At 41.2% G+C, this 12,186-nt stretch overlaps 1 protein-coding gene across 2 annotated transcripts in view; it reads right to left on the reverse strand.

The window, feature by feature from the left end:
* The window catches only part of LOC124804697 (tyrosine-protein phosphatase non-receptor type 9), a 794,886-nt gene that overhangs the window by 23,065 nt on the left and 759,635 nt on the right, over positions 1-12,186 (reverse strand). For both annotated transcript variants that reach the window (XM_047264951.1, XM_047264952.1), the window contains exon 9: positions 6,060-6,220. In XM_047264951.1, the coding sequence (XP_047120907.1) occupies positions 6,060-6,220 (161 nt within the window). The remainder of the gene's footprint in view (positions 1-6,059; positions 6,221-12,186) is intronic.

Genomic DNA, 12,186 nt, shown 5'->3' on the forward strand with positions numbered 1-12,186 from the left:
TTGTGCACACACAGTCCATTCCTAGAAACATGTTTATAGGAACATTTTTCCTCAACTTCCAGTCAGGAATCCATCCCTGCAGACTATCAGTTTTATTAATGTTCGCCCTGTATAAGACCACACACACACACACACACACACACACACACACACACACACACACACACACACAACCATATGCCATATGATACAGATTGAGTCCAGAAAACAAATGAAAAATAACATATGCTTTTTTTGTGGTATCCAGAAATGTATACATAAATAAAATATGGTACCACGATCTGAAACTTTTGGAATACTTGTGATATTCCGTTTCAAGCTCCTGTGTTTGCAACTAACTGTTGCAAGTAAGTTGACAGAAAAATAGTCATTATGCAGCATTATAATTTTTATCTTCCGTAATAACTCTTACTATCAGAATTGGTTACTGTTTCAATAAAGATATGTGAATCTGATATCATAAGAAACTCTGAGATTATATGTCTTTTATTCTTGTGCAGTAAAACTTGCTCATATTGGCACATGTATAATTTGGAAATCTGCCCAAACTGTACAAGTATTTCAGTCCCGACACATTCAGTGCACTTTCATATGCTGATTTTTTGTATAAAGCGGAACGTGCCTAATGCGGAAACAGAAAGCAAATCTTAGAACATATTTAATAAGTCATTGTATAAAGCAGAAAAGAGCCTATACAGTACTATTGTATTACAGTTCAATAGTTATTCATGACTCTACAAGAATGTTACTTTTAACACCTCTGTTAAGTGGCGCAAAACCAAGAAAAGAGGTCCAGCATAGCGCGGCGCTGCTGGTGTGGACCTAAGACCGCACCACTCTGTGCAACAACAAATAAGTTGCTGTCGGTACAGTACATCAAAGGAAATATTTCATTTATCAGCACTCTGTTTGTTGGCTTTCTCATTTTATTCATTACTGACACGCCAGTGCATACAGGAACATTGTTGTGCATCTACCAACACACTGCTGCAATGTGCGCATTGAAAGAGGTGGGTATTGTTCTGTTAAACAATGGTTTTACCCGGCAAGGTCATTATTTCCTGCCAGTTTCAGTTGACTAGTAGCACTTTAAGAGATACAGTAACATGATATCGAACAAACGGTATGTGTTGTTGACACTTAAGGAAAAGATTAATGTAATTCAGGCGGGTGGGAAAGACAAACTCTCTGTGCACGAAATTATGTTGCATTTCGAATGCAGAAAAATAAAAATTTATGCGACTTTAAGAAACAAGGATAAGATTCGGGACAAATGGATGAAAGGGAATGGGCAGATGAAAAGAAAGTCGAAGAAGACTGGAAATGAAGAAATTAACAAAATGGTGTGGGAATGGTTCCTAAGTGCGTGGGCAAAAAACTTACCTTTATCTGGACCCATGATGCAGAGTGAGGCTCTTGAAAATCACTCAAGAGCTTGGAATTACAGAGTTTAAGGCATCCACAGGATGGCTGGTCAATTTCAAAGCTAGGCACAACATCATGTGGAATGAACTGTGGGGAAGCTAAGGATGTGAAGGAAAGTGTAGCAACAGAAAGGAAGACAATACTGTCCAACTTAATTATGAATTATGAACTGAAAGACCCATTCAATGCTGAGGAAACGGGACCGTTTTATCACACGCTGCCTTCAAAATTGCTGGAAATTTGAGGTGAAAAGTGCACCGGTGGAGAAATGTCCAAGGAAAGACTAACTGCACTGCTGCGTGGAAACATGTTAGATCAAATGGAGAAGCCACTGGTGATTGAAAAGGTGGCAAAACTGCATTGTTTCAAAGATATAGACATCAGTAACTTCTAGTTACATGACAAAGCAATAAAAAGGTGTGGATGGTGAGTGGTCTTATGGAAGAATGGCTGGGCTCTTTCAATGCCAAAATGAAAAAAAGGAAATTGCCAAGTTCCCCTTTTCCTAGACAACGCAACCTGCACCCAAAAGTAGCATTGTCAAACGTGAAATTGGCTTGGTTCTCTCCAGGTTCAACCAGCCTCACACAACCCATGGACCAGGGCGTTATTTACACAATCAAGTGTCATTAGAGCGATTACTGATGCCATCTCTTATTCTTAGTGTTGAAGATGCCAAAAGTGCATCTGCTCTTGCGTGGTCAGTTTCTGTCCTGGATGCAGTAAATGGGTTTCGCTTGGCAGTAAAGAAAATAAAACCCGAAACTGTCACAAAGTGCTTCAACAAAGTGGGGTTTGGGGGCCATAAACAATACACTTCTGTGGCCACCGAAGTTCAAGAAAATGCAGCAGCAGTTACTGAAGTAATGAAAATGCGAAACATTTCATGTAGTGAAGATGATTACAGTTGAAGAGACAACTTTCTGTCAACTCGCTCTGCTTTCACTTCAGCAACAGATTTAATAGAAATCCGCAACACAGAGGAGGAGGATGATGATGATGAAGAAACAAAGTAAGAAGAAGACGAGTAAAATGATGTCCCTAGAAAAATTAACACACCTGAAGAAGCCATTGCATACACAAACAATTTTATGCAATTTGCGGCACACACACATTCTCCCAACTTGTTGGAATTATTGTATGGTGCAAAAAATTTGGAACAGGAAATTAAAACACGTTTCCCTTGATGATAGCTGGTGAAAGAAGTGAAATGTAAAGCAAATGAACATGGAAATAATATGTATGTATATACAATAATAAACGAATTTAAAGTTCAAGTAAAAATATAGAAATTCCATGTTATTTATCAATTAGTGTAATAGTCCAGTGTTCTGTTGTCCAGTATACAGTAAATGAACATCTACTGTGCTGGAGTGTAGGTATGTAAATACAGTATATGCATAATTAAAAATTTTTACTGTACTTGACAAATTTTACATTGCCCAGTGAGTTTTGTGTAATCCAGAAACTTGTCCAATCTGGAAAATTATTTTAGTCCCTGTTGATGCTGTTTTGAGCAAGTTTTACTGTATGGCATATCCCTCATGGAATATAAATAATTTAAGAAGTATAGTTAACATTTTACCAAATAGTTGAGGTCCAGAGTCACAAAAACAAGTCTGACAACATTCTTATATTGAAGTGAATATTTCTTGATTCATATTTGAAGCTACCTTATGGTCAAAAGTTCTGTTGCATCATTGTAGATTGTGGGGGATTTTTTCAAGTTTCTTTTTGAGTGCTTGTATTTCATTACTTATTTTCTGTTTTATGTTGGGGGAGCCTTAAAAACTTACAATTAAGTCTGCACAGTATTCTTCTGATCTTTTATGAAGGTAATAGAGGTTCTGAAAATTTGAGCTTTTGCCTTGATTCATGGTTGTGGACGTCCTAATGTGTTTTCTGTTGATGGCTACAAATAACATTTGCTATTATGTGATCACAAGCAATCTGAGACATAAATCCAACCCAGGCATATTTTTAATGTATCATTATGGTTTATATAAGTGCAAAGTTAACTGATGATGGGAAGTTCCATTCTGGATAAAATATTTGAAACAGACATGTACTTACATGGCTCAGATGGTAGAGATTTTAACAATACGCAAAAAATGGCTTCATATTATTTGGCACAAAGTTTAAACCTCTCAGAATGTTTTATATGGGAATACACATTACAGCAGCTAGGGAGAGTGTTAGTGTGAATTATTGTCATACGACTTTAGCAATTAACATTTATCTCAAAATCATAATTGGTTTCTGTAAACATACCACATCATTTAGATAGCATGTGAAGAGGCTGGTTGTATTGTGAAATGTGTGATAGCAACTGGAGCAATTTTTGTAAACTAGCAGTAAAATATTCCAAAAACACTGAAAATTTAACTAAGTGAGCTATGCCCTTGCAGTTCAGAAATAACCAATCAAGTGTGAACATGTTATGAGGAAAAGGGGGGGGGGGGGGAAGGGGGAGGGGGGGAGGGGGAGGTGGAGGGGGAGGTGGAGAGGGAGAATGGGGTCATTTAAGCCAAGAAAAGACTGGAACTTTTCTGTGGTGTTAAGTGTGCCTATGCACCATGTATCCATGAGCTTTGAGTTAATGGCTCCCTGTTCTCCAATTTTTTTATTGTTTCCATCCTCAGATATCCAACATCACATTGATTATCAGCCGACACACATGTAAAAGATGCCTACATCAAATCTACACCTACCTCTACATCTATAGTCTGCAAACCACTGTGCAGTGCACGGCAGAGGGTACGTCCTATTGTACTACTTATTAGTGTTTCTTCCTGTTCCATTCACATAAGGAGTGCGGGAAGAACAACTGTTCGAATGCCTCTGTGCGAGCAATAATCATTCTAATCTTATCTTCACAATTCCCTATGTGAGCGATGTGTAGGGGGTGTAGTATATTTCTAGAGTAATCATTTAAGGCCAGTTCATGAAATTTTGTTAACAGACTTTCTGAGGACAGTTTATGTCTAACCTCAACAGTCTTTCAGTTCAGTTCCTTCAGTATCTCTGTAGCACGCTCCCATGGATTAAACAAACCTTTGACCATTCGTGCTGTCTTTCTCTGTATACGTTCAATATTCCCTGCTAGTCCTGTCTGGTACTTGCTCCCACCCACTTGAGCAATATTCTACAACCAGTCGCACGAGTAATTTGTAAGTAGTGTCCTTTGTAGATTGATTGCTATTCCTCAGTATTCTACCAGTAAGTCTAACACCTGTGTTACCCAAGACTGAACCTATGTGATCATTCCATTTCATGATCATTCCATTTCATATCCCTACAAAGTGTTATGCCACAGTACTTGCATGAATTGGCCAATTACGACAGTGACTCATAGATATTATATCAAACAATGGAAAATCCAGGATAGTAACAATATAATGAAAAGGAAAGTTGCTGCTCACAAAATAGCGGAGACGACAAAAAAAAAAAAAACTGTCGCAAATAAAGCTTTCAGCCAGCAAGGCAATCATCAAAAATACACACACACACACATACACACACACAGAAATGCGAACAGCAGCACCAGTGTGTGATGGGAGTGGCAACTGGATGGGGGTAAGGAGATGGCTGGGGGGGGGGGGGGGGGGGGGGGGGAGGTAAGGAGGAGGGATAGTAGGGTAGGGAGTGGCAGACAAAGACATGCTGCTGGAGATCGCACAGGGACAAGGTGGAGAGAGGATAGGTCAGGTATGTGCAGTCAGGAGTTTAGATGGATGGAAGGGGAGAGATAGGAAGGGGGATGGGGGGTGGCGGAAAAGGAAGAAGTAAAAGGACTGGGTACGATGGTGGAATGATTGCTGTGTACTGCTGGAATGGCAACAGGGAAGGGGCTGGATGGGAGAGGACAATAACTAACCAAGGTTGGGGCAGGAGGGTTGCAGGACATAGGATTTGTTGCAGGCAGGAAATGTTCTCATTTGCACAGTTCAGAAAATCTGGTGTTAGTGGGAAGGATCCACATGGCACAGGCTGTGAAGCAGTCACTTCAATGACCCCCTTTCCCTGTTCTTGTTCCAGCACTACACAATCCTCATTTCCCCATCACACCCAGTCCTTTTACTTCTGTCCTTTTTCTGTCCCCCCCCCCCTCCCCCTCCTCACTCCGTCTAACCTCTTGACTGCACATTTGTGCCCTACTCTCACTCCACCTCATCCCTGCGCATTCTCCAGCAGCACATCACTGTCTGCCATCCCTACCTTACTATCCCTCCCCCTTCCTGCCCCAGCCTTCTCCTCACCCCCACCCAGTCACCACTCCCATCATGCACTGGTGCTGCTGCTCGCAGTGTGGCCTCAGTTGCCTGATACTGCAGTCGTGTGTATGTGTGTGTGTGTGTGTGTGTGTGTGTTTGTGTGTGTGTGTACTCCGGCTTTAGAAAAAAATATTTTTAAATCTTCTACTGTGATTGTGCAAATTACAGTTCAGTTTTAACTTTTTCTTAAGGAATAAATATCCCCAAGAAGCGAACATACAAACAACTAAGTAAAAATGTCAGTACGCCTCCGCACAACATTCCATTATGTACTTTATGTAAGTTTCAATTTGCCTTTTAAAAATGAAAAATATCATGTATATCTATGTTACAATATTTCAGTATCTAGCTTTTCCTCACCTTGTGTTGAAATGAATGCATTTTTCTGTTTATACCCATCAACAAAATTTGCATTTATATAATCACTAGAGGCTTCACCATCTATCTGGGAAAGCAAAACTCTACTGTGATCATAACACAGAACATCTGTGTATCGATTCTTTGGTGCATTTGCAGGTTGCCTGTGAACAGAAAACAAAGTGGTTATGAAAGATCTATAAAAGCAATTTATTCAATGACTCATTTAGTTTATATCAAATGAAAAATTTACAAGGAAACTACTAATAACTTTCCTCCAATGTCTGCACAAAATTGCAATACCTTCATCCTGTGGTTCTCCTTTTCAACAATACTAATATCACACACTATCCTACTCTTAGTAGATCAGGTCTATTTGTTGCCATTACATCGAACATATTTCCATCATGAGTGGGGTTCTAAACTTTAAGAAAAAGCCTTTAGTAATGTTTCACAGGATATCTTGAGAGACCCACGCTTAAAAAACTGGAATTATCCCAGTTGTCTGCTGGATAATTAAAGTCTTCTCTGATGCGGATCAGTATGACTGGAAAACATACATACACCTGAACTCAGGTTTTCTCTGGAGATTTTGGTTACATGTAGGGTGAGCCTAGTGGTTAACAGAAAGATCTAATTACATGTTTGTACCCACCATTGACACTGAGTATTGCTCAAACAATTTCACATGCAGCTTTGGTTTCTGTCTTGGTGGATTTGAGTTTCTTGTCTCCTGCGACAAATACACCACCTACTTTTCCCATTTGCCCATCATTACAATATATACTTAGAGATACCCCAAACACTGTCACTTTTGAGTTTTAGCCAGCTCTCTGTACCAAGTATTACATAAGTTCCAATGCTTTTTAGAAGTGCTACAAACTTCAGGGCTTCCTGCAGCTATTATCATATGGATTGGCTGGAAGAGTCGCCAAAAGCTTTTTTCAAAAAATCCTTATGTGCACTCTGCACACACTCTAAGTCTCAGCAGCCTCTAATGTGTAGCACACCCTCAATCCCTTTAGGGACACACTACAGATCTCAAACCTACACTAGAATTCACAGCACAGCTTCTCGCAGAACATTCAGAGTCCTTACATTTGCATTTACATTTACTTCTATACTCTACAAGTAACCTTATGATGTGTGCAGAGGGCACCCTGGTGCCACAATAACTTCCCCCTTCTCTGTTCCATGTGTAAATGATGCATGAGATGAGTGTTTGTGAGAGGGAGGAAGTAGTATGTTGCCCAACTCTTCTTCAAATGTATACACTCTTAATTTCAGCAGTAACATTCCCTAGGATACACAATGCGTCCTCTTGTACCAGCTTCCCCTGGAATTTATTGAGTACTCTGTAATGCTCTCGCATTTATTTAATTATACCATAACAAGACACAATACTCTTCATTGGATCTTCTCTATCTTTTCTGTTAATCCTTTTTGGTAAAACCAAGTGACATGGCACAGTGGTTAAAAAACTGAACTCACATTCAGGAAGAAGATGGTTCAAATCCCCACCTGGCCATCCAGATTTAGGTTTTCTGTGATTTCCCTAAACTGCTTAAGGGAAATGCAGGATAGTTCCTCTGAAAGGGCATAGTCGATTTCCTTCACCAGCCTGCCCTAATTTGAGCTTCTGCTCCATCTTTAATGCTCTGGAGATTGGCCAATTAGAAGAGAATTAAGCCTGGGAAACTGGCCATTTACACCATTATTGAAAGCATTACTGGCAATATATTTTCTAGAACAACACATACTAAAAATGGACCAAGCCTCTAGATTTGTTTTTCATATTTACTTTAGTTCTTTGATAGATTGCAAATTTTAAAATAACAATGATAGAAAGTGTAATTATCCTCCCAAGAAAAAAGTGCGGTGCGAGTTATTGAGCAATTTCTTACTCTTGAGGTTCCAAAATTTCTTGATGCAACAAATGTGATGTATTTGTAGCAAATTACAGAAAACTGAGAAACCTGATCAGTATATGCACAAATGATGTCAATGGGATCATATTGGTTCAGCCATTCCTGACAGCAGCTGTTATGTTCACTAATGTCAGTTTTGAAGTAATTCTAGAAATTGGAGCAGAAGGCAGCACCAAATCAAATGGTTCAAATGGCTCTGAGCACTATGGGACTTAACTTCTGAGGTCATCAGTTCCCTAGAACTTAGAACTAATTAAACCTAACTAACCTAAGGACACCACACACATCCATTCCCCAGGCAGGATTCGAACCTGTGACCGTAGTGGTCACACAGTTCCAGATTGAGCAGCACCAGTCAAGGGACAGGTAGCGAGATGTCCGTACTTTGTTCTCATATGAAATGAGTTAAGTTTTTGAGTGACAGATGGCTCATGTGTTCAGAAAATCACAGTCTGACCTATTTCACACAAGGTCTTTTTAACACAAGGTTGTGGCCTGAGCTATGGTTGGGTTTTGTCTCCAAAATATTTGCATACCAATCTGTAGGTAGGGCAACTACAGCTATGATTAATCATCTTGTGTATTAATAACCACTTCGGCTGAAGCAGTTATTAATAACCAAGATCCAAAATATTAAATACCTCATTGTTGATGTAACATTAAACTCTAATCTTCCTTCCTTCTTGAGAAAGGTCTGAGATTGATGAACAATATTTGAGAATCAGTCAAACAAGCATTTTGTAAACCAAGTATTACATGGATGAATTACATTTGTTTAAACAATGGAAAATCTGGGATGGAATAATGATAATACACTCCTGGAAATGGAAAAAAGAACACATTGACACCGGTGTGTCAGACCCACCATACGCGCTCCGGACACTGCGAGAGGGCTGTACAAGCAATGATCACACGCACGGCACAGCGGACACACCAGGAACCGCGGTGTTGGCCGTCGAATGGCGCTAGCTGCGCAGCTTTTGTGCACCGCCGCCGTCAGTGTCAGCCAGTTTGCCGTGGCATACGGAGCTCCATCGCAGTCTTTAACACTGGTAGCATGCCGCGACAGCGTGGACGTGAACCGTATGTGCAGTTGACGGCCTTTGAGCGAGGGTGTATAGTGGGCATGCGGGAGGCCGGGTAGACGTACCGCCGAATTGCTCAACACGTGGGGCGTGAGGTCTCCACAGTACATCGATGTTGTCGCCAGTGGTCGGCGGAAGGTGCACGTGCATGTCAACCCGGGACCGGACCGCAGCGACGCACGGATGCACGCCAAGACCGTAGGATCCTACGCAGTGCCGTAGGGGACCGCACCGCCACTTCCCAGCAAATTAGGGACACTGTTGCTCCTGGGGTATCGGCGAGGACCATTCGCAACCGTCTCCATGAAGCTGGGCTACGGTCCCGCACACCGTTAGGCCGTCTTCCGCTCACGCCCCAACATCGTGCAGCCCGCCTCCAGTGGTGTCGCGACAGGCGTGAATGGAGGGACGAATGGAGACGTGTCGTCTTCAGCGATGAGAGTCGCTTCTGCCTTGGTGCCAATGATGGTCGTATGCGTGTTTGGCGCCGTGCAGGTGAGCGCCACAATCAGGACTGCATACGACCGAGGCACACAGGGCCAACAGCCGGCATCATGGTGTGGGGAGCGATCTCCTACACTGGCCGTACACCACTGGTGATCGTCGAGGGGACACTGAATAGTGCACGGTACATCCAAACCGTCATCGAACCCATCATTCTACCATTCCTAGACCGGCAAGGGAACTTGCTGTTCCAACGTCCGCATGTATCCCGTGCCACCCAACGTGCTCTAGAAGGTGTAAGTCAACTACCCTGGCCAGCAAGATCTCCGGATCTGTCCCCCATTGAGCATGTTTGGGACTGGATGAAGCGTCGTCTCACGCGGTCTGCACGTCCAGCACGAACGCTGGTCCAACTGAGGCGCCAGGTGGAAATGGCATGGCAAGCCGTTCCACAGGACTACATCCAGCATCTCTACGATCGTCTCCATGGGAGAATAGCAGCCTGCATTGCTGCGAAAGGTGGATATACACTGTACTAGTGCCGACATTGTGCATGCTCTGTTGCCTGTGTCTATGTGCCTGTGGTTCTGTCAGTGTGATCATGTGATGTATCTGACCCCAGGAATGTGTCAATAAAGTTTCCCCTTCCTGGGACAATGAATTCACGGTGTTCTTATTTCAATTTCCAGGAGTGTATTACGAAAATAAATGACTGCTACTCACCATATGAGGACTGTTAAAAAGTTCCAGAACTTTCTCCACAAAATTTTTCTGTGCTTATCTTTAACTTAGCGTGCATGGTATCCTTTGATATATTCTCTTTCACAATTGATACATCATCCCCAAACCCGTTTCCACTTCCGGAAGCAGTATTGGTACACCTCTTGCTGGATCACACAAAAAACAATCTGGGAATTTACTTTTATCTTGTCTATCACTGGAAATCTTTGTCCTTTCAATGGAGTTTTCAACTTTGGAAATTAAAAAAAGTCCACAGGGGCCAGTCTGAAGAGTACAAAGGATGTGGCGGCAAGGTGATTTCATTTTTTGTGCAGTAGTCAAGCACCATCTGGGATGAATGTGCAGGTGTGATATCGTGATGCAAGAGCAAAGGCAAAAAGTATGTGGTATGCAGATAGAATAGCTAAGTCTCAGGATAAAATTAAAACCATATGGTCAGCCGTAAAGGAAGTGGCTGGTCTGCCGAGACAGGTCGAGAATATAGAATCAGTGCGTAGTGGGGATGTCCGTGTTACTGATAAGTCGCATATATGTACAGTACTTAATAATCACTTTCTGAATATAGCAGGTGAACTAAATAGAAACCTAGTCCCAACAGGGTATCATATAGCGCTCTTAGAAAAAAGTGTTTCGAGACTGTTACCTGAAATGCTCCTCCATGATACTGACAAGAGGGAGATTGAGTTGATAATTAAATCACTAAAGACCAAGAACTCTCATGGATATGACGGGGTATCTACCAGAATACTGAAGTACTGTTCCACGTATGTTAGCTCAGTACTTAGCCATATCTGTAACTTTTCCTTTACGAGTGGTCAGTTTCCTGACCGATTAAAGTACTCGGTAATGAAGCCACTTTATAAAAAGGGAGACGGGGATAATGTTGACAATTATAGACCTATTTCTATGCCATCGGTGTTTGCTAAAGTTATCGAGAGGGTTGTATATACAAGGTTACTGCAGCATTTAAATTCACATAATTTGCTGTCAAATGTACAGTTTGGTTTTAGAAATGGCTTAACAACTGAAAATGCTATAGTCTCTTTTCTCTGTGAGGTTTTGGACGGATTAAATAAAAGGTTGCGAACGTTAGGTGTTTTCTTTGATTTAACGAAGGCTTTTGACTGTGTTGACCACAAAATATTACTGCAGAAGTTGGAACATTATGGAGTAAGGGGAGTAGCTTACAATTGGTTCGCCTCCTACTTTAAGAACAAAAAGCAGAAGGTAATCCTCCGCAATATTGAGAGTGGTAATGATGTTCAGTCCCAATGGGGCACTGTTAAATGGGGCGTTCCCCAAGGGTCGGTGCTGGGGCCACTGCTGTTTCTTATTTATGTAAATGATATGCCTTCTAGTATTACAGGTGATTCAAAAATATTTCTGTTTGCTGATGACACCACCTTGGTAGTGAAGGATCTTGTGTGTAATATTGAAACATTATCAAATAATGTAGTTCATGATATAAGTTCGTGGCTTGTGGAAAATAATTTGATGCTAAATCACAGTAAGACTCAGTTTTTACAGTTTCTAACCCATAATTCAACAAGAACTGACATTTTAATCAGACAGAATGGGCATGTTATAAGCGAGACGGAACAGTTCAAGTTCCTAGGCGTACAGATAGATAGTAAGCTGTTGTGGAAAGCCCATGTTCAGGATCTTGTTCAGAAACTAAATGCCGCTTTATTTACTATTAGAACAGTATCTGAAATAAGTGATATTTCAACACGGAAAGTAGTATACTTCGCATATTTTCATACGCTTATGTCATATGGTATTATTTTTTGGGGTAATTCTTCTGATTCAAAAAGGGTATTTTTGGCTCAAAAATGGGCTGTTCGAGCTATGTATGGTGTAAGTTCGAAAACCTCTTGTCGACCCCTATTCAATAGTCTGGGAATTTTGACATTGCCCTTACAGTATGTATTT

The sequence above is a fragment of the Schistocerca piceifrons genome, chromosome 7, assembly GCF_021461385.2.
Source record: "Schistocerca piceifrons isolate TAMUIC-IGC-003096 chromosome 7, iqSchPice1.1, whole genome shotgun sequence".
In the NCBI taxonomy this organism is placed as follows: domain Eukaryota; kingdom Metazoa; phylum Arthropoda; class Insecta; order Orthoptera; family Acrididae; genus Schistocerca; species Schistocerca piceifrons.